Below are 23,664 nucleotides of genomic sequence, written 5' to 3' on the forward strand. Positions count from 1 at the left end.
AACAAAGACAATTCAGAAATCTTTCCTAAAATTCTAGATATTTATGTTGTGTATCTAAGAAGTTGTGGGAAAGAAATCTATCTATGATGACAGACTAATGATATGTATTTTTTAATTAATCCCTTGAAGATATTCAAGCAGCTTTTGATATTGAAAAAGCAAATGGAAACTTGTTGCCTGATAAATGCCTTCATGCAGCTTCTGATAAAGGTATGATTGGCTACAACCTGATTATTCAGACAGGAGAAGTCACAAGACCCATCAATACAGATCTGGTAAATATAAACATCTTTATAATTGATTGATTGATTGATTAATTGAGCCATTTGTCACTAACAATATCCTTAACATCAGTGCTATTTTGACAACATTCATCCTCGTCTAGATGAAAACTTTCTAAAAGTAATATAATATAATAATAACTGAATAATAATCATCTCCTTGATAGCAAAGATGAACAATTTTAAAATTAAAATTTCATAAACTAAAAAAACTGTAAAATTTTGCTATTTATCTATAATAGTCATAGTCTAAGCTAATAAAGTTTGTAAACATACAATTCTTAATGAGAATTAAATATGAGATTGTTAATTAAATATATTTATCTCATTAAAAGATACTCACTATTTTGAATAAAACATGCTAAATGTTAATGGGTTTCAATTTATATAGCGCAAAATACAAAGATATTATCATGATATTGATTGTATAATTTTTGTTTTTGATTTCTAGTTTTATACTGGAAGGTTGGTGGACAGCGAAGGGATAATTAACCCGAAAGGCTTCTATAATTATCTGACTGCGTGGATAAACATAGACTCAATGTCATTTGAGGTTTCGCAGGGAGCTCTTCATCCTTCTGTCCAATCCATTGCACCAAATACACTGGAAAAAATGTGTAGGGCTAATGGTAAGTCTAGAATTTTATATTATATATTTTTTTTTAATTTAATTTGAATTATTCCTAATGGATAGAGTCTGCAAAAATCCCTGTACTTTAAAATATTTAGTATAAAAAGTCCATAAAAGTAAGGAGACACAAATTAAAAAAAACTTTTCTGATTTACATAATTGTTTGTACAAATGATTTATCAATTGACTACAAGCCAATTAATGACAAGATTGTAGAAACGCTAATATATGCAGGCCATATTCTATCTAATTTCCAATTAAGAGGAAAAGTCTAGAGCTATTTCATAGGCCTCCACCTTTATTAACTCTCTTGCTAATTGTTAAAATCCACTCCTAATATTTAGAGTTTACCAATGTTATCACCTACCTACCCTTAAAATGTCTACCACACTTAGATTTCTACAGCTGCAACCCAACATAGGATAATGAAAGTAGCATTGTATTATTAATTTTTTTAATATCAATTTGTTTTTTTTTTTCAAACAGTTGCCCGTGCCAAACAGCTGAACTTCACTCAAATGCCATTCTATGTTCACAATATTTACACAACGGAGGATTTTGTTCGTTTGATCAAGGATATGCGAAACATTTCCGACCATTTCACAGCAATGGGCTTACCGAACTATCCCAGTGGCATACCGTTCACATTCTGGGAGCAGTACATCAAACTTCGCTACTACCTAATGTTGTCGCTCGTCTGCGTCTTTGCGGCAATATTTGTAGTCATCAGTATGCTTCTCTTCAACCTGTGGGCTGCTTTTCTTTTGGTAAGATATTTCCAAAAATAATTGGTATAACTCAGATTATCATTGTGTTTTATTCTTTATTATCAGTATCTCATATCTCATATTTACTCCATAATTTTAAGATTGCAAAGTTTTTTAGCAAAACAACATTTTCTATATCCTAAATACAATTATTATTTGGTTAAATCATGGATTATATATATGATCTTTGGTTATGTATATGGATGGAAGTTTGATTTTGTATATGTAGATAATTGAATGAATGTTGATTAAGGTAAAATGATGTCCAGACAACTTAACTAACTGTACTGATATGAAATTTTGTTAACTTTGGTGTTTTTTTTTTCTCGTCTCTTTTCTTGAAGGTTTTGGTTCTCGTAATGATAACTGTAGAACTGTTTGGTGTTATGGGTTTTATCGGAGTGAAAATGAGTGCAATCCCTGCCGTCACACTTATTATATCTGTTGGAATCGGCGTTGAATTCACCGTTCACACACTCTATGTAAGTTAAGCACTTAAGCATGTTTACATGTACAGGTGTAAAAGTTACAGTATATACCTGGTTATTACACTCATCATCATAGCAACATTACTCAAAAATATAAACTTTGAATGCTCTGAGACTTGTGTAGAGTACTGTATAAGTACATACATATAATGTATAATAATGTTAAGCAACAAAATATGAGTATGGTGACTCCGAAAAATGACAGACAAAAATGACAAACAAATTGTCTCAAATAATTTATGCCAAAATGTAAATATATATATTCTAACATTTTCTGTAATTCTTCTTGGTAGGCTTTTTTAACGTCGATTGGTGATCGTGATCGACGTATTTCTATGGCATTAGTGAGCACGTTCACTCCGGTTGTAGATGGCGGTATTTCGACTTTCCTCGGTGTTGCTCTTCTTGCTCGTTCAGACTTTGAAATTGTTGTAATGTAAGTAATCATTTTGTATGCATTTTTTATCATTAATACATTTGTTTATTACGTAGGAAAGGCAAGTCAATATTTTGCCATCATCTCTCCTGTAAGTTGTAAGAGTAAATCCAGTTGGATGATTAATGGGATACGTCATAAACTAAAGATAGAAATGAACAGTCTTCCTAAAGTGAGCATGTAAAATACTGTATGATACCATGCCAAGACCTGTCCTAGAAACAACTAAAAATTCAATAATGTTTACTTGTACAGTTATTTATTAATAACCAATACAGGAAGCATTTATGGGTTATGAGTTATACTGTTAGTAGCCAAAAAAAAAACTATTAAGAAGTAGACACACGCTTTCGCTGGGAGCCTATTTTTATATAAGCAATAATCTTAGTGATTGAGGATACAATTATCAGTTGAAGAACATACCTGTAAATACAGTGTTTATATAGCAATCAATTTTAAAGCTAAAAAAAGATCCCAGCTCCTGATTTATGAGAGATCTGTTAGGGAGTGTATATTGATACAAAGTATTGTTTGCTTTTGTGTTGATCTTAGTGAATTTTATTAGTTAACAAACAATCAATCTAATTGTCGCTTTTCCAAAAAAAATTTAAAAAAACAAAAAAAATGTTAAATGGCTTCTGAATCCTAACCCACTTTTGCACCCCTTGAAAGAGACTTTTTGACCTTTGTCGATGCCATGTATTCGACCTGCTTTCAAATTCAATGCACTCTCAAAAGAACTCTTTTTTTTTTCCTTCATAAAAACCAGACCAAACCGTTAAAGAATCTTGACAAATCTCATTTCACCCTTTAGCTATACAATCAGCAGAAAAAAAATGCATTTCGTGATTTTTAAGCAATTAGTGAACAATCCCGAAGCAGGCAATTTGCTATGAAAATGTTCTTTAGCTGGTGGCTGTTATGCTCTGTCTTCTATCCTGTGAGCCTGTCTGTTTATGTGCGCTCCAGTAGTAGTGATGCTGAGGAATTTTGCCGTAGGCTGTGTTGATTTAGAAAATAAGAATCATCAGTGTTTACTTAAGAAAGTGTCAGATACACCTGCAATCTGGTCCTGATCCAAGATGAACCTCAACTACAATTTTATGTTTTACTTGTTGCCAAATAATATGGAAATATTATTGCTTCAAGAACTTTGTCTCTTGAAGTCCAGGCTCCAGAGGGAAAAAAAGAGAAACAATTTAAACTCAAGTTTTTAGTATAGTTGTGTCATTATTTGATAACACTGTTACAAATGATAAGTGAAACAGAGTTAACAAATCAATGATTGATATGTGAAGAGCATCATTGGTATTTTCATAAAAATGATGTATTATATCATAATGTAACAAACATATACGATATGTTTTAAATAATAAAATATACAATCACCATTATCATGACTTTTCATTGTGTGCAATGTGGTTGTCGTTAGTTATATGATTATGAAATTATAATGTTTTTTGGGTTTTTTTTAGGTATTTCTTTGAAGTTTTGGCCGCTTTAGTAGTGATTGGACTTCTAAATGGTTTGGTTCTGTTCCCTGTGTTACTATCAATAATTGGACCAGAAGCTGAGGTAAAACATCATCAAATGGTTTTTCTACACTAGTTGACCAGTTATTATTAAGATAAGCATATCATAGTTTAAAACTTTTTCATAAATAATATTGATAGTCAATTTACATTGTGACATAAATTTTGTTACCAGGTTCGACCACTACACCAAGCAACAAGGCTAAGCACGCCATCTCCTCCGCCTTCACCGGTGCAGGAACACAGTTATATAACAAGGCAATATGATAGGAGTTACGATAGAAGGCGTGACTTCACGCGTATGTCTGTGTCTGGAATGCGAGATAATAGACGACGACAAATGCGAGAGGAACACATTGAAATTTTACCACCGGAAGTAGTAGTGGAGAGAAGTTTGCCAAAAGATTATAAAGTAAGTTGATATTATAATTATTGTATAAATGCTACTGTATGTGCAGTAATATAGGATAGTTTATTATGAAAGTCAACTGAATTAATATATTTATCAAACATTTTTAAAAATATTGTTGCCAACCTTAAGGATTTCTTTTATTTTTAAGACTGAAGATGGAAAAAATATTTAATAAAACATGATTACCCAATTCTTAATCAGATATTGCAAAAAGTATGTTTTAATGATAAAAGTCAGGTTCTAACTCTTGAGTAATTCAAGAGCTGATGCTTACAGTATTTAGGGTAAAGGAAGAAACTTTTGAAATTATGTGATCTTCTTTTTGCAGACAAGACGATCAACTAGGCGTCATTCTCACAGACGATCGCAGCGACCACACAGAGATTCACGCTCCTTCAACCCAGCTATGCATTCGGCACCTCGGCATGAAACTACTGTAACTACGACTGCCCGTGTTCGAATCATTCACGGTTGTGTCAGTGACATTGAAAATCAGAACTTTTATCGCACGGGAAAGGAAGACGATATGAAGATAGAGGAGTTGGAATATCCTGCTGATGACGGTGTTGATTCAACATTGTAAAATGTAAGCATTTGAAGATTATCTTAGAAAATGACCAAATATTGTAAATCATTAACAAATCAAAAACAGCACCATATCCCAAGCCACATCAGATTTGGTTGTACAGAATCAAGGGTCTTAAATGATTGTCTCCAGTGAAATATCTAGGGGGCTTCCTAAAATACTTGTCACCACTACCCCCCATTTCAAGACTGCTAGATACGTCACTGATTGTCTTTGCTGGATGAATCAACTAATACATTCTGTGCTTTTTTTTTTTTACCAGAGAGAGAAAAGTTATAACACTTGAAACACCCATAAAAGATAATAGAACAGTTCGTTCTTCAAATAACCATGAGTTTGTGTATGATTTTTTTATATTAAAAACTTCTTTTTTTAATTTGCAGATGTTGCAGTATGCTTATGATTGTGTGTGACTTGATTTGCTGCCAAAATAGATGAGAAAAGAAATCTGAACTCAAATTTAGCATCTTAAATTTTACAGTTATGATGCTAATAATAAATACTTTTGGGATTTGTAAAATATGTACAGCGTATATAAATATATATTTATTTATGATATTAAAATTAACATATAAAGATAATAATTTCTTATAATTAATTTGACCTGATCCCCACACTTAAAATTAAGTTTGATTTGTATAAACTGTTTATAAATATGTTGTTTTGTACATTAGTAGATTTTACTCGCGGTTTATAAAATGTTTTGCTGGGGGCGGATAGAATATTTGATTTGGTGTTTGCATAAAAAAGTTTAAGGGTATAATAAGATCTGAAAACCTTAATTGAAAGCACCTAATCGCAAGGCACTATACAGGAGTGGATCAAGGGGTGGGGAAACAAGAGCTAAGGCCCAAAAAAGGGGAAGAGAAGAATAGAAAGAGAGGAAGCACCTCCCCCTACCCCTTGGTCCATAATTCGCATGACCCATGGCTCCTTTGAAAGTTTTTCTCTAGATCTGCCACTATTATGCTAATATTATGTCAAGCTGTTATTATTATGCCAAATATTGTTACATTATTATGCAGTTATATTCAGCACCAAATCAAGTATTCTGGATATAAAAAACATGTTTCAAATTAAAATATTGTACAGAGAATATCAGTACAACTTGTAAATATTTTATAGTGATAAAATCTATTTGGAGAAATTCAAATAGATGACGTAGATCAATTTGTGTTGATCATCTTTAAAACAGTTAGATTAAAAACAAGGTTTAGTAAGTTCCAAGACTTGAAATAAATAGAAAGGACTGATTTTGTAAACTCGCAAGATTTTTTTACCAGTAAAATGTGTTCATTTTCTTCCGGGAATGGTGTACAAAATGTGATTATTTTTGTAAAAGACGCACGACAGAATAGGTGAGGATAGCGATAGTGTGTGATCTAAACATAGATAGTTTTGTCCGCATACAGTGACAAATCGGGTTGGTTATTCACATCTACAAGCATCTATTTAAGATGCGATCTTTTTTGAACTATTAATGATTGCCTCAGGGAAGTACCAAAATTGATTAGGTTTTCCGAAATACAATTGTGTTTTTTTATTAACACATGTTTTCTATTTTAAGTGGGGGGTGGGGGGATACTTAATTTAGAAAATATTACCATGTTGGTTCATTTAAGCAATTGTAATTTTTATCTAATTGAAGAGAGTGATTGGAAAAAAATTGTGATTGTTTTTGTAGAATTTTAGCCCTACCTCCCTATAAATACATTGAAATTTGAAACATTTTTATGGATAATATGTCATTTTAACATCTTAAACATTTTTCAAATATCTGTATAAAATAGAATACCAGTACAGTATTAGGATTAAACTCATATTTTTGTAATCGAATGGAAACATCAGTTATCAAACGCTTTTGATGTTTTATGTTTGAGATATTTTGAATGTACATCCATCCTCAGTGGTAGGTTCAAGACATTTTGCAAGGGGAAGGAGGGAAGGGAGTGGTTGGTCCCTTATGTCATGTGGGGTCCAGAGGGCATAGCCTCCTGGAAACTCCAAAGTTTTAGCAAAATTTTAATTAATGATTCTCGCATTTTTCGGCTGCTAATGGGGAGTGAGAGGAAGAAGGTTAACCTTTCACCACCCCTGGACCTAACACTGATACACCATTATACCCTTATCTGATGCATGTATATTTGTAGACTTATATGTTTGTAATCCCATTGTGTTTTTTTCTAATGTGTGTGAAGTTTTGTTATGGTAGAGTCGGGGGAAGCAGTGCCTTTTTATAGTATACAAATTCTATAAATTTGGGCAGCTCCATATAGTGTAGAGTGTAAAGAAATGTAAATATGTTTTCCCTCCTTATTTATATATTTTCCTTGAAATTGTTTGTCAAGTTATTTTTGAGTGCAATATGATGTGAGATCAGCCGATGGCCAATGTGTTGTTGTTTAGCTTATGCTTAAGGTTTTCAGTAACCATGGAGATATAAATATCCTTGGTTTTTAATCACATGACATGAGATCACACCTTGCACTCTGATTTATAAATTGTCAATTTTTTGTGTTTTTCATTAAATTTATTTCACATTTATCAAGTTCAAATTATTTTTTAACTTTTGCAAATGATTCTTAAAATCTCACTAATGGATTTTTTACTGTAAAATTATATATTAAATAATTATAATAATGAAAACTGACATCAAAATATAATAATGTACTTATATAGCTTGCTTACCCATTTGGGTATCACAGCGTTAACATTTTGAAATAACCCATTTTACTTAATAATTTGTTTATGAATATGGCTGTTATGGATACCTTAAATTTAAGTTACATATGTTATTTAAAAAAATACTGTATTACCATTAATGTCTTACCAAATTAAAAGCACATATACGGTATTAAGTAAGTAATGGTAAATATTTTGTGATTAGTTGCTTGCTAAGAAAATGTTTTAAGATTTACTACATTCTAAATGATTTTACTACCTGTTGGTTCATCGGTTTTTCCTACTTTTTGTTTTTCCCTTTCTTATTTTTCTACTCTTCTTGCTTTGCTTGCTTGCCTTTTTGCGGGATTCTTTTCTCTTGCGCAAACTGGAGTAATCAGGCGACTTTTTACCAATACAGTATTAGTACACAGGATTGGTTAAAATGACTGTTATGTCAGCCAATCCCAAAGTACACTAGTAGATAAGTTATAATTTCTGTCAAACCTTGATTAATTGATGGACAACCACGTCTGTTTTGTTTGTATAACTGTATAACATGTTGTCAAGATTATAATGACATCATTCTCTTTATATTTAAATGATCTGACTATGTGTACAAAATAATATTTCCAGAAGTTTGCTCATAACTGCCAAATACCCTAAAAACGTGTCAGTTACATTACATGGGTGAATGTTTTTATACAACAGGTAACAGAATTAAGACTAGTTATCAGGTAGAATGGTGTATATGATATATATAAAGTAAAAATACAAAAACTGTAAATTATAATTATTGATGTTTGTTAATCAGAATTGTTGGTGAATAAAACAGTGAAAACACGAAATACGATTTACTGGTGTAGACGTTCCATTGTTTCATGTCTTTTTAGAATAGTGTTCAATTGAGGAGGGTATAACAGAAAGGAAATGCACATAAAAGTGAGATTTTGGTCTTTAAGAGTGAGAGCGTGAGACAGACCTCGATTCGTTAGTCTCACGCCGAACGCATGAACCTTGGTAGAAGGTGTGCATTCAACAACCCAATAATCTGTTATACAATTGTCTGACAATTAGAATATATACTTTGGCAACATGAGTCACAATTATAAATGGAGATAATCTGTAGCTCCAGGCCGCATGGGGTGCGACGGGTGCATACGCACCCCCCTTCTCCACCCCAAATTACCAAAGGTCCACATTTTCCAGGGTAGAAAATTCAAAACTCGCACATTCCAGATATCCATTCACCAAACCTCCTAGACCAATAAGAGCAGTCTCCAACTAGGACCGCCTCTAATTCAACGTATTAGCAACGACTTTTAACTGTATTTATACAGTATAAGCCTTTTGAGAAATTTGAGTGTTTTCCCCGTCTCATCTGTGTCAATATTTCACCGTGTACAAACTCATCTTCCTTTCAGGTTTCACTAAAATCATGTTTATTCTCACTTGGAAATCATCTTGATACAGCAGCCGAGGATTTAGATCGTCGCACTGTTCGCCATGGAGAATACAGCGAAAGAAATATATAGTTCGCACAGTGGCGGTTGAAATGGGGCGGCTGCTGATGGGATGTGATGCTGATGTGGGAGGACTCGATGAGCAGTTGAGGGGCGCTAACTCGCAAAATAAGGTGATTTTTTTAGGGGAGGGGCAACTTGGGGGAGCGAGTATTTTTTGGAGAGGCGTGCACCCCACCCCGCTCCCCCCTGCTGCACCCCCAAGATACGCCACTGAGTACACAAAGAAACGTAAAAAAAAAAATACAATTTATCAGATTACTGTATTGTGGGATTGTCAATGAACTCTGGGTACTCTTATTTTTTTTTTTTTTTTGCTTGTGTTTTTTTTTTTTTTTTTATGTTGATTTTTGGAATTTTTTATTACAAACAAATCACACCAGGGACGTAGCCAGGATTTTGAAAGGGTGGGGAGCCGTTATGCGAATTACGTATGAAGTAGCGCACTCTGAACGTTCTTAGGACTGTTTGAGAGGATAAAGTGAAAATTGTAATAGACGCATTATGAATAAGCGCAAAAATAATTATATAATAAATCAACATTGGCAGATCCAGGAATTCGAAAGAGAGGTGAACCAAGGAAGGACTTTCACAGACCGAGGAACCACCCACCTCAGCCCCACCATGGTTGGGGCTGAGGTAAGAAAATTTATGATTAGGGCATCTCTAGATGGCCGGAAATTACACTCTCGCTCTTCAATTTGAATATACTCTCGCACTTCAATTTGAATATATTTTTCTTTTTTTTGTTTCTTAAAAAATGAAGGGGTGGCTGGCCTTGAATCCACCTCTGCTCAAAACATTCTTTATCCAGAATAGTCATAATCACGGAAAATGTACATGAAAAACCAGATCACATCCTAAAAACAAACAGCAGTCACTAAGACATACATCAGGAGCCTAATCGATGGAGTTTAATGTCATACCCAGGGAAGAGCACAGATCTGTTTTGAAATGTGGAGGGGAGGGCATTTTGTGAGTCGACACCCACCTCAGCCCCACAATGGTTGGAGCTGAGGTGAGAAAATTTGAGGAAATAGTACCTCTAGATGGCCAGAAATGACACTTTTAGTAAAATTCATCATCATCACATCACCATTAGTCAAAATGAAACGCCAAAAAAAAATTCTCATGATCTTTTATCAACGAATTTTGACAATCATAGAGATCTTATTAATGTATGTGTGTATTCCATAGAAAACAAAGCTTTAAAACATTGTCTTTGAGTATGTACTTCACATAGGCCTACTTCAAAAACGTGATTTCAAAGCCACCTCAGCCCCACCATGGCTGGGGCTGAGGTGAGAAAATTTGAGGAAATGGTACCTCTCGAGATGGCTGGAAATGACACTTTTATATAGTAAACTTCATCATCATCACATTACCACTATAGTCAAAATGAAACGGCAAAAAAATTCTCATGATCTTTTATCAGGGATCTACTTAATATCCAGGACAACGTAGGCCTAATTATAGCTTACTAATCTTTAACTATATATACTATATTATGATCAACAAATCACAACTTTTTTCGCATTTAGCACAATTCTTCACTTTTTATTGTTATTAATATCAATTATTACTATCGTCATCATCATCATTGTTATTATTATTATTACTATTAGTAGTAGTATTATTAAACAAACATTTCAAGAAACTTGCAAAAGGATAAAAACGAAATTGAACCACAGTATCGCATTTATATCTTAAAAGACCTGGCCTTAGATTTATGGATTTAAGATTTTTTTTTATCACGCTTAGGCCTATGTGTTCTATTAGGCCTATGTATAACGTGTACTGATGCATATTTACATGTTTAGAAGTATTCATTTTGAGTGATCCCAGGAAAGAATTTGTATTGGCTCAAGAATAAGCTTTTAAAATGTTAACACTGTGTACAAAGGGGGAGCCGCGGCTCCCACGGCTTCCCCCTGGATACGTCCCTGAATCACACTAAGTTGTTTCGATTGACGATTAGTGATCCATATTTCTTTCTAACATTTGTTAAAAAGACTCAACAACCGTGTGGTGGCGCTGTTAAGAAATCAATCAAGCATGTGCTTTTATTCATTTCATTCATTTCCGTAAGCGTCCTCAGAAATCCAAGTTCTTGGAGAAATTCGCTTGCAGAAAGATGGCTACCTATTTAGAACGTATTAAATTGACTTGGGATTTGAGTGCAGAAGATATCAAGAACCGTGCCGAGAGTTTGAAAACAACTGTTAAAGATGTATACGATAAAGTTGGAGCTCTGAAAGCGGATGAGTTGAGCTATGAAAATATAATTCAAGTGAGGAAAATCTCTTAGTTGTAGGCCTTGTTTGGCCGTATAGTAGAGAGAGTGGTGGTGGAACAAATAGACCATGTGTGGCGATAGCGTCTGTGGTTACCAAGGCAGTTTCTCAATATGGATTAATATTATAAGCTTGATTTATGGGATAAATGTATTAGACAGTATTTGTTTAAGTAATTATACAATATGGTTTATTGGGGGCACGCTATTGGGTACTCGTAAAATCATAAATAGGCCTAAATCATACCATTCCCATATGCAAGCAGATCACACTTTGGTCCTCCTTGACCAATGGACTGGACTTAGGCCTATTATTATTTTATTAATCTAGGCCTAGGAGCCTAATTTATTTTAAGGCTAGGCTGGGTTTAGGCTAGGCTATCCAGAGACTAGGCTCTTTGTACTGTACTGCTGCTATACTATACTACAACATAGGCATAGGGTCTACCAATTTAAATAAATACAAAATGATACTGTCTACTGTAAAAAATAACAGTTGATTCCTCACCCGTGTGTTGTGAATTTTCTGGAAAAATCCCCAACCAGACAAAAAATAATTCTCATCCATGCTTGGAAATTCCCACCTCTATAAATTGCCAGCGGTGGCGTAAGCATTCCTCCGACAGATTGGCCACACCCATATCGTACACCTACCAACTTTCACGCATAGTCTCGTGCATGAGCATCCACTTTGTACATCTCACTTCTACGTTGTATTATCTCACGCATCATAAAAATATCCATTGCATATCAGCTGCTCATCATTATGATTTATGTGGTATATTTATGTAAATTGCTTAGGTGTGGTTTATAGAGTTAAGTATTTCCTGTTTACATGCCTCTTTATTTTTCCTTATATTTCCTTTATTTAAAGTTTATTTATGTCCAGGGAATGGTTTCCATCTTTTGTGCTTTTATTACGTTGGTTTTTATGATCTTGATTCGTATATCTCTACTGTGACTGCACCATCGATGTGATGAGTGCTGCTGTTAAAATAGCGTTTTTCAAATAGCTATTATTATTATTATAAAAGATAAAATGTATAGGCTGATTATACCCAAAAATTCACAAAAATGAAGTGAATTTGTCATTAAAATGTGAACACATATTATTTTCTTTTAATGAAGCTATACCGATAATCAGTAGCAGTTCCACCACTACAATTTATAAAAATAACTAAAGGTGATGCTCTAGTTCATGATTTTTACATAGAAGGCACTGTATACAAATTTTATTTTTTTCGTCTCATGCATGAGATGCCAACAAAGTTGGCAGGTATTATACCATCTAGCCCCACCATGCATGCTGAAAAGCCTTTAGGTGTAGAAAATAATTATAATAATTTTTTCCTGGCTAGTTGTCTTCGACAGCTGGGTTAGTACCTCTTGCACCACCCTTGGAAATGTTTAACCTCTGGGAAACTGTCCAACTCTAACAGGAAATCACCACCCCTGAAGAAACTATCGACCCAACTGAAAAATTACCCACCACCCTAAACAATTTTTTTTTAAAGTGATGATAATTTATGAATTTTATTATATTGTAGGCTCTGTCAAATAATGACAGTTACTACAGTGTGCAGAGAAATATGCTAGATTTCCCTCAACATGTGTCATCCAAGAAGGAGATCCGTGAAGCAAGTACAGAGGCAGACAAGAAATTGTCAGAATTTGATGTTGAAATGAGGTACGGTATATATATTTTCCTAATTTATTAAATTCATATTTATTCAAAAATACATTCACCAATACAGACATAAACATTGAAAATAGAAGAAATAAGAAAAACCAATCATAAAAATGAAAAAAAAAAGTTTCCACAAACCTTTTTGCATAGTCAACTCATTTGTATACAGTATTTGGTTAACTTGCATATTTATGTTTTTCAGTATGAGGCAGGATGTATTTGATAATTTAGTGGCATTTCAAGAGAAGACAGATGTGTCAAAACTTAAACCTGAAGCCAAGCGCTACCTTGAGAAGCTTATTAAATTGGGTCGACGAAACGGTAACTACATGCTAAAAGAACTAATTAAATAAAATATTTATTAAAATATTAAATAGGATGATGGAACTGTAACTATGCTAAAAACTATACTTCTTAAATTGGGTCGACAAAAAAGTTAATGTACTCAAAATTGTATACTTAATGGCTTTATGCAGTCACTAACCCTCAATGTTTTCATTGTTTATCTTGTGAGTGTGTATATTCTTTAGATCTTGAATAAATGATCACTTGCTATGACTTGGCAGTAAAGATACCTGCATTCCAATCCCAAATATTTATATAAAAATCCTGTCATTTTATTTCATGAACAGGTCTACATTTGAATAAGGAAGTTCAAGAAAAGATAAAAACCATGAAGAAGCGGGCCAGTGATATTGCGATAGATTTCAACAAGAACATTAACGATGAGAACACAGTGTTGGAGTTCACCGAAAAGGAATTAGGTAAATACAAAATGTAAATAAATATGCAAATGAAGTCATTATGCAAATAGTTTGACATAGTAAGTTGTAGGGTTTTTTTTCACAGATTTATGATGCAGCTTCAAATTTAATTCAAACATCATTGTAATTTATATAACACTTTGTTTAAAGGCACTAAAAGTATTATTATCAGTGATTGTAAGATTTATTAATAAATTATTATTATCAAATTTTCTTTGTAGATGGTGTTCCAGCTGATGCCATCAAGAGATTTGAGAAGGTAGGTAATCACATCCAAATTAGTTATACTAAGAGGAACTGGGGTGGATTTAGGGGGTGCAGGTGGTGCAACCACACACCCTAAATTGTATTAAGAAAAATAATTGTATTGTATTGTTGATATGAATTACCGGTAAGATTTTTAGGGTATGAGATTACAATTTCTGGGCACCCAAGGTCCATATTCTCAAGATTTTCGCACTTCAGCCCACCCCCATGGTGGGGCTGAGGTGCTGTGAACTCTCGCATACCCCCTACTGCCAAACCCTGTATCAGCCCCAGAGGAATAGGAAGAATGATTAGAGACTCACATTATATCAACCACTGGACTGCCAATTAAAAGAGTGGGAAATGCCATTTACATTATTTTGATTTATTTGTGTTTTTAGACAAGTGATGGCAAGTGCAAGGTAACCCTACAATACCCTGATTATTTCCCGGTCATGAAGAAGTGTAGGGTACCAGAGACCCGACAGAAGATGGAGTATGCTTTCAACTCAAGGTAAAAGATGATGGTTTGCTGTGTATATAAGTACGGTCAATGGAGGTGGAAGATTTCTGAAGGTGCAATTAGGGAGTTTTCAATTTGTGCGCCGATGTGACGCTAGAACATACTCTCTCATGCATGACCATCCTCTGCACAACATATATTTTGCCAAATTGCATCTTAGAATCCATGCGACAATGAGAAGTTAACGTTCTCACATACACAGATGACTTTATGTGACATCATTACATTCTACATCCTACTGCCATCGTGCAATCAAAAGGTCCCTATTATAACATTGTAAGCTGCATATTAATAATGTAATAATTTTTTCCGTTTACTTCCTTTAGGTGTAAAGAGGCCAACACTAAAATAATGGAAGAATTGGTAGAAATTCGTGATAAGGTAATAATGCAGACACACAATATTTTAAAAAAAATTAGATATGCTACTCAATGATAGCGCTAGTAATTTGCCACCAGGGATTTCAAGAAATTGGATGTGGGGTCCTAGCCAAGGGGCCACCTAGAGCCTTTGTCAAAGCCACATGAATGAAATCCAGGGTAGTATTCACTGGGAGAGATTTTATTGCTTAGGATGACCCAACATAGGGATTGGCAATCAAAATGATGAATGATGTGTTATCATTCTGAAATGCTTAATATGTTCCCAAATGTTTAATCAAACCCACGACCTCCAGATAACTAGCCTGGTGTCTTAACAACTAGACCATCGAAATTGTGCTTTGTGCTAAATTCAGTCCCAAATAGCAGCAGGTACACAATAACTTTGTTTGAATTCTACTTACTTTTTTTAAAAATTACATTGCAGAAAAGCAAACTGTTGGATTTCCCAACACACGCTGCATTTGTTCTAGATATGCGTATGGCCAAGAATCCTGAAACGGTTAGCACGTTTCTAAAAGACTTGTCTCAGAAACTGCGCCCTCTACAGGGTAAGGAATTGAAGCGTTTCTTAGAATACAAGGAAGAAGAGGTAAGAGTTATCACCAACAGGCATAAACATGTACAAATTACTAACGACTAACAATAATGGTAATTAAGATTCATGAATAATGTTGATAATAATGATTCATAATTATGGTGTTCAATCTTATTGGTTGTGATGATGGTGTTTATAATGGTGATAATGGGGTAGATGATGATGAAGTAGATAGTGTGATGTTGAGTTTATAATAATAATTATCTTGATATTGATGAAGTCAACAATGATGATGCTGATCTGATCATTTATTCAAGTCAGCATTTTACCTCTTACGAAGGGTTACTGACAGGTCTTAGCATTCTCCGTCAAGGTTTTGCACCTTCCTTTTTGTCATAGGCAGGTGCAGCCCACGGCAACCTACAGGCTAGTTGCTGCCCTTGTTTTGTTTGTGTCATCATTTCACTATAGGAGCGATTGTTATTACAGTGAGCCTGCCCTGGCATACCACTAACCCATCACCCTAGGGGAAAGGTTGGATGCCCGATGGTTCTTCCATGAACTCATCCATGCTTTAATGGTGATATTAATAATGATGATTTACAGTATGATGATAATTGAATGTTAAAGATACTTATGATAATAGTGTTGATCATAATTATTAATTATTATTTAATTATTAGTGTTGATAATTATTAAGGTTATTTATGTGGATCACAATGTTGATACTCTGAGCATTAATGAAAATGATATGTTACTAATGATGTTAACACTAATGTTATTAATGTTTAGATTTAGTAATGTTGAAAACTATTCACTGAACAATTTATAATAATTTTTACTTGCACAGTGCAAGAAGTTGGGCATTTCATTTGATGGCAAGATAAACTACTGGGATATGAGGTACTACATGACCATAGCAGAAGAGAGGGAATATTCCATTGACCACAATAAACTCAAGGAGTACTTCCCCCTGGACCATGTCACCGTCGGACTACTGGACATCTACCAGGTAGGGCCTATATTTGGGCCTATAACACTGTCGTTTTTGTTGCACACCCTAAGAGAGTTGAGCTTTTGTTTCAAAAAGAGGCAAAAGCAATTGAATTACTTAATTGCTATATTATCTTTAGAGTTGTAGTGTTTTGCCAAAAATAATATCTTCTGTCGCTTTCAGGAACTTCTTGGTTTAAAGTTTAAGGAAGTGCCAAATCCTCCTGTGTGGCATGAAGATGTTCAAATGGTGAGTCATCAATTTACCCTCCTCTTCCTCTCTCTGCTAGAAACATATCAAACCCTCTACACTTTTTCTCCAGGAATCCATCAGATTATACAAACCCTCAATCCCATGCCCCTTAGTTTGGTTGGAAATAAATTTGACATTGATAATGCCATAGTACTCTTCTTAGTTCTTTTATGAATAGTACTTTACTTAAGCTAACTACACACATATGATATTCTAATATATCAGAAAATATTTACTCTGTTTTCTTGTCTGATGTCACAAATTTAATAGGGAGCTTTGTGCAACAACACGACGCTAGAACGGAATCACTCATGCGTGACCATCCTACCTGGCGTCTTACTTTCTCTGCATACGTAGATTTAGCCAAATTGCGTTCCAGAATGCGCAGATGACTTTTAGTGATGTCATTACATTCTACGTCCTACCATCGTTGTGCAACCGAAGGTCATAGTAGAGGTTCATTGAGGACTGTGCCAAAGCACAGCTTGCTGATCAGGCATAGATCAGCAGCTAATAAATTTTGTTTATTATAGGTTGATTTCAGTTGATTAGGAAACACGCTTTTTATCATGTAAATAAACTTGCATTGTTGATTTTGGTATCCCTGCAACATGGAGAAATATATTTGTCCTATGGAACATTTGATGTAGTTTATTGGGCACTTTATCTACTGTTAGTAGGCAAAGTATCTGCATCTGTCCAAGAAATTTTGTTTTAATCCTATGATGCGAATAAACAAAAAGTTACATATTTATTGAATGATTTAGTAGTATTTTTACCATGTTAATTTTTATGTCCATAGTTCACTGTTGTTGATGCTGAGAGTGGAAAGTTCATGGGTCATTTCTTCCTTGACCTTTTCCCTCGCGAGGGCAAGTTTAGTCATGCAGCTTGCTTTGGATTGCAGGTAACGTAGAGTAATACAAGTCTCACAGAATAAAGTTTTAGTAAGAGGCAATAATGTCCTCTCTACTACACATTATTGGGTGTGTATTTTGGATAGCAGGGAGTTCCTAATAACCATAAGTTCTGAGGTCAATCGGTAAAAGTTATGTTTAGAAAATATACATAAACAAATTTAGAAACATTTATACACATTTCAGTATGTGATATTCTTGTATTGTCATTTTTTAGGTAGGTGTATCAATTGAATCTGTGATATATCGGGTTTAATTTCCTAGATAAATTTGAATGTTCTTGTTTGTATTTGGTGTCAATTGTGATTATCTTTTTACTAGCCTGGTTGTCTAGAACCTGATGGTAGTAGACAATCTGCAGCAGCAGCAATGGTTGCTAACTTCACCAAGCCTACCGCAGATCAGCCATCTCTTCTCACTCATGATGACGTAAGTTTTAAGTGTTGATCATCGTGATCATCACTAGATTTTATCTTCTTATCACAGTGTTGTATGTTTTATTCTTTTATGGAAAGATTAACTATAATAGGAAATAGCTCATACAAAAATATTTACATCATCCATTCCCCCAGTAATCAAAATGTTGGAATTTATAGATGTGGAAAATGTAATTCATAATAGTTATGACAATTCACTTATAGATACTTCACATTTTTCAATGAAATCTGTGCTTTGACATTGTTCATACCATAAGATAATTCTTTTCACTATGATAATTTGGTTATTAGTGATAATATGAAAATGAAATATTTAAAGAATATATGAAATCTCATTTGCATAATATATTCAAAATACTAATGAGTTTAACCCATTGACAACAGGTGGAGACTTTCTTCCATGAATTTGGTCATGTGATGCATCAGATCTGTGCCCAGGCTGAGATCAGCTTGTTCAGGTATTTGCATATATTCAAATTAGTTATGATCACCTGTATTTTGTTTCTCATCAATATAGGTGGAAACGTTCTTTCATGAATTTGGCCATGTTATGCATGATATTTTGGGACAAACAGACTTCACTTTTTTCAGGTGTGTTTATTTGTAAAAAAAATAATAATGTATAGCTAAATTGATGTATTATGTCACTTGTAGAAACATTTCAAAGAAAATATTATAATATTTCATAGTGAAAAATAAATCATATTAAACATGGAAAAGATCATTCAAATATGGATCAGCTAGACTAAACAGATTGTTTCTCTTGCAGTGGAACTCGTGTTGAGCGTGATTTTGTAGAAGCACCCTCACAGATGTTGGAGAACTGGGTGTGGGAGAAGGAGTCCTTGTCGCGAATGTCCAAACACTATAAAGATGGCAGTCCAATTCCTGATGAGCTGATGGAAAAACTGGTGAAAGCACGCAACGCAAATGCAGGAGTCTTTAATCAGCGCCAAATCCTGCTTGGCACCTTCGACCAAACCATCCATACTAGGCCTACGGTAAGCATAAAGTACAAGAAGAGGAAAAAAAAAAAACCCATGGTATCTGAATATGGCATAAAGTTTTATATGCATTTTAAATTAACATAATTTATGGTTATTTTCTTTATTTTCTTAGGCTGACACACAAGCCATCTATGCAGAGATTTCCAAGGACGTTCTTCAGATCCCAGCCACTCCAAACACTAACATGTGTGCTTCGTTCGGCCATCTTGCTGACGGCTACGACGCCCAGTATTATGGCTACTTGGTAAGAAATCTTTTTATTGGATTATGATTCATTTTGTTTGCTGTGTGTCATGGTATTCATCATCATTATGAGTCCTTGTCCATTCAAGTCAAGTGGCAAGGCAGGGTCACCTCTAATTACAGCCTTAACATCGGCCCTGGTTCGAGCTGCTCCTCGCCCAGGGTTTGGTTTGTAGAACCAAGTCTTCACAAATATGGACTGAGAAACGGGAGGTCCAGTGTATACAACTGTCTTGTGTGCACTTCAAAGAACCCATTGTATCTTTCAGTTTATCCCGATGCTATGATTCATTTATGGCTCTGTCGTGGAATGTGAACAAAGCACCTCTCCACGGCTGCTACAGTATTCACAGACCATGTACAATGATGCTACTTGTTATGGGTTATTCTCCTACTTACCTATTATTCGTTGTCACACCATGCTTAGCAAGTTGTTGCTGACAGTGTGCATGATTTAGTCTTGCTGTCTAGTCTTTGCCCTCTTGATCTTTAACCTCTTGCCATTGAATATTATTCACTGAATTTTTTCACCCAACTACCACTGTACAACAACATCTATTTGCCATGTATACAAAATTTGCAGTAAATATAATACACCATTTATCAAGTTACCTAATCAGAGACACATAAAACAGGAAATATATTTGAAAATTTGTTATTTAAAGTGTATTTTATTACGTCCTGCTTTTTCCCCCAGTGGAGTGAAGTTTACTGCATGGATATGTTTCATTCCCGCTTCAAGAAAGAAGGAATAATGAGCCCTAAAGTAGGAATGGATTACAGGAAGTTTATCCTTCAACCAGGTGGATCATTGGTAAGTAGAATTGTTTTATGGTCCATGTATTTTTAAGCCAATTATTTACAACCTAGTGGTGGATACAGAACATAAACATGTATGCAAATGCTACATACTAGCATAGAATTACTGCAGTTTATGTCCTATCAATTCTCTCATGCAATACAATACCAATTGGTAATGCCGCAATAATGATTGTAGTTAGTTCCTCCACCATTGTGGTAAGTCCTTGTTTATTGGCTGAGCCCCAGTATTGATGCAGTGGTGGTGTCAGAAATTTGCCGACAAGGATTCCAACATGTCCGACTGAGGGGTCCCAAACAAGGGGCCAGCTAGAGCCTCGGTCAGCGGCCCGGATGCTTGGTAGGGTTCTTGGGGGAGTTTTTATGGCTTAGTATGTCCAAAATGTGCTTTTAGACCACAACATTAGGGATTGGCAATCAAAATAATGTAATTTGATAGGCAAATTTGTTTTTTTTTCTGACGACCTAGTCGTGCGTTGAATGACAGGGGGTCCAGGCTTGTCCGATGGGAGAAATTCCCCTTCCCTGCTGGCACTACAACTGTGTTGTACTGTTTCTCACAGACAGACTTTACCTAACAAATTCTTCATTATATTAGGTTATATAATGAGGAATAATAATAATTGTCTCTTCTGCTAAAGAATTTGTCGTCACAATCCTGTTCTTTTTTTTTTTAGGATGCCATAGATATGTTGAAAAATTTCCTGGGACGCGAACCAAGCCAGGAAGCCTTTCTGGTCAGTAAGGGATTGCAAGCCTAAGTTTTAATTTATCGAGTGCCTTAATATGTGAAGCCCTAAGCGAGTTATTAATGTATCCAGTTTATCTTGGGTTTTACTCAGAAAACTGTTGTTATGATTGTGTAGTCTTTTTATTCTAAGTTCAAAACGTTGATAGTAAGTAGTTTAAAACATGTCTTAGTATTGTGTCTTAAATTAAGCATCAATAGATGTCAAGTTGAAAACTGACAAAGCCAAATTATTTTACCTTGCAATTATTTTTCAAAGAAAATGTATAAATCTTTGAATGAAAATTGAAATTAAATTTAAATTCATTTAAAATTTGAAATTCATTTAAATGACACTTTCAATAGATAGTTTACTTCATCAGACATTTATTTTACTTATATTTATTTCAAGTATATAATTTGTTTATCAAGTATATTTATATATATAGAACTTCTTAGTATATCAGAGTCTCTAAGTTTGCTGTGATTTTTTTAAAATACAATAAGCTAAATATATGAAATTGAGAAATGGTGTATTAAATTCAAATTCTAATTTAGAGTGATAGAACTAGCCCCTCTAGAAATCCAAAGACTCTCAGAGTCAATAAAAAGTCTTAAGTTGGTAAAAATGAGTGAATGAAAAGGTGATAAGCATCCTCTTAATTCTAAGGGAGGGGGTATTTCATTCATGTGGATGTTTACTATTGTAATGTGATTGTACTTTGGTCACACTGTTCAACACTGTCACAAATGTTATTATCTTTCCAGTATAAAGCCAATATTGTGTAATGAACTCATTGTACTTAAGTTTTTACATCACCATGCAAATATTTATAAAGAATAAACCAAACTTGGAAATAAACATTGGAGATAAATTACAAGTAAATTGAAATATGTATATAAATAATGTCTTGCAATATGACATTCAGTTGTTTGTGTAATAAATATATGATGTGAAGGGCAGAATAAGCATAGTAGTGGTTTTTTTAAATGCTTTATACAACTGCATTCCTTCCAGGGAGATGTAAATTATTAATATTTTTACATCTCCCTGTTCCTTCTATAAAGCCTTTTATTTTATTTGACAAAAACGTGACATACCCAGATATGGTCATTATGACATAACTTTTTGACCATATATAGGCACATCATGACCACATATGGGCAAAGAATATAGAATTGCAAGAGGTCCGACTACCCTTATTTTGTATGCCTGCAATGGAACGTTAAAAAAAAGTACTACTACGAGATTGGGACGCCCTATTTACGAACGCTTTTACGTTCTTTTAAAGGACGCCCTCTAGTTTGTGATAGTACTTGTTTTTTTGAGTGACTGCTTTTTTTTCAGTTTTTTTAATGGCTGGTTGACTTTTTCATTTTTTAGAAAAAAAAGTGAAAAATATAACAGGCTTGTCTGGGAATTGAACCAGGGGCCTCTTACACCCTAAGCAGCATTCATACCTCATACATCCATTCACAGTTACTGGGGAAAAGAAAAAAAAATATCGCCCAAACTCAGAGGTTATTTTCAGGCGTCTAGAACACCACATTTTCGTGGGGAGGGGGGTTCCCCAGGCCCCTAGGGTAGTGTATTTCCTCCATGGTTAAATTTTCTTTTGTTTAACTTTCAGTTATTGACAGGCCTCCTGGATACAATAGACAATATATCTTTTATCAGCAATTTTCGGCAATCATAGAGATCTAATTAATCTGTGTGATGTACCATAGAGAATGAAACTTAAAAACATTGTCTTAGATGTACTAAATTTACTTTACGTAAGTCCACACCCACCTCAGCCCCAACATGGTTGGGGCTGAGGTGTAATAATTTGGGGAAATACTACCTCTAGATGACCGAAAATGACACTCTTATATAGTAAAATTCATCATCACATCACCATTACAGTTATAGGCAAAATAAAGCGCCAACAAACTTCTTATGATTTTTTATCAGCGATTTTGGGCAATCATAGAAATCTAATCTTTGATGTATTTGTGCAAAAAAAACAATCTTATTTCTTGCATGTTTTTTGTTATATTTCTCAAAATAAAGGCACAGGCACTCGAGTCATGTATTAGGCCTATAGGTAATTCACATGTTTGTGAGCAGATACCGGTAGGCCTACGGTATACGGTTTCTTGCTATAAGATATTAAGATGTACTAGGCCTACAGCGCTCTTTCGTTAAAACCTGAGTCATTTATGCAGTTCAACAATTTTCAGGCATCTTTCTTGACTAAAATCATACATTGCAATCGAAAAGTGGGGGGGGGCCAAAACCCCTTAAAATTATGTTTGGGAGGACGTGTCCCCCACATGATCTGCGCCCATGAAGACCAAAATTACTAAAAAGATCGCAATCAAAAATAGAATGAACACATTTGTGAAACAAAACAAGATAAAAAAAAAAAAAAACAGCCTACGAGACTCAGGGAATTGAATGTGAGGAATATTGTGTTGTGGCTGATGTATCGCAAAAAACGATTGTGTAATCGATGAAGCTTGGATTTTGGAAATAGA

At 34.4% G+C, this 23,664-nt stretch overlaps 2 protein-coding genes across 4 annotated transcripts in view; both read left to right on the plus strand.

Annotated features, from left to right (window-relative positions):
- Positions 1-8,647, plus strand: part of LOC117106419 (protein patched homolog 1-like) — a 50,165-nt gene extending 41,518 nt beyond the window's left edge. For both annotated transcript variants that reach the window (XM_033247782.1, XM_033247783.1), the window contains exons 18-26: positions 130-275; positions 733-910; positions 1,399-1,679; positions 2,024-2,161; positions 2,461-2,603; positions 4,079-4,178; positions 4,311-4,547; positions 4,876-5,133; positions 5,517-8,647. In XM_033247782.1, the coding sequence (XP_033103673.1) occupies positions 130-275; positions 733-910; positions 1,399-1,679; positions 2,024-2,161; positions 2,461-2,603; positions 4,079-4,178; positions 4,311-4,547; positions 4,876-5,130 (1,478 nt within the window). In that variant the 3' untranslated portion in view covers positions 5,131-5,133; positions 5,517-8,647. The remainder of the gene's footprint in view (positions 1-129; positions 276-732; positions 911-1,398; positions 1,680-2,023; positions 2,162-2,460; positions 2,604-4,078; positions 4,179-4,310; positions 4,548-4,875; positions 5,134-5,516) is intronic.
- A 2,744-nt stretch (positions 8,648-11,391) lies between these two features.
- On the plus strand, positions 11,392-22,110 carry LOC117106427 (thimet oligopeptidase-like). 2 transcript variants are annotated; one of them, XM_033247791.1, is made up of 17 exons: positions 11,392-11,607; positions 13,158-13,297; positions 13,500-13,618; positions 13,930-14,061; positions 14,283-14,320; positions 14,709-14,821; positions 15,157-15,211; positions 15,638-15,802; positions 16,599-16,760; positions 16,926-16,991; positions 17,797-17,901; positions 18,233-18,340; positions 18,733-18,806; positions 19,118-19,349; positions 19,468-19,599; positions 20,296-20,412; positions 21,095-22,110. In XM_033247791.1, exons 1-17 carry the CDS (start codon positions 11,452-11,454, stop codon positions 21,176-21,178), a joined length of 1,998 nt encoding a protein of 665 aa, XP_033103682.1. In that variant the 5' UTR covers positions 11,392-11,451; the 3' UTR covers positions 21,179-22,110. The 2 variants fall into 2 exon arrangements, with proteins under 2 accessions (XP_033103682.1, XP_033103683.1); XM_033247792.1 differs by lacking the exon at positions 18,733-18,806 and adding an exon at positions 18,866-18,939.
- Positions 22,111-23,664: the final 1,554 nt, after the last annotated feature.

The sequence above is a fragment of the Anneissia japonica genome, unplaced genomic scaffold, assembly GCF_011630105.1.
Source record: "Anneissia japonica isolate Jap-2015-1 unplaced genomic scaffold, ASM1163010v1 scaffold287994_len634616_cov204, whole genome shotgun sequence".
Classification (NCBI taxonomy): domain Eukaryota; kingdom Metazoa; phylum Echinodermata; class Crinoidea; order Comatulida; family Comatulidae; genus Anneissia; species Anneissia japonica.

What these genes read in the sequence shown, in the direction of transcription:
- LOC117106427 (XM_033247791.1), top strand. Translation starts at nt 11,452, where the DNA reads ATGGCTACCTATTTAGAACGTATTAAATTGACTTGGGATTTGAGTGCA. An exon ending in TGGTAGAAATTCGTGATAAG is followed by an intron (nt 15,212 to 15,637) that starts GTAATAATGCAG and finishes ATTACATTGCAG; the next exon opens with AAAAGCAAACTGTTGGATTT. An exon ending in CAGCTTGCTTTGGATTGCAG is followed by an intron (nt 17,902 to 18,232) that starts GTAACGTAGAGT and finishes TCTTTTTACTAG; the next exon opens with CCTGGTTGTCTAGAACCTGA.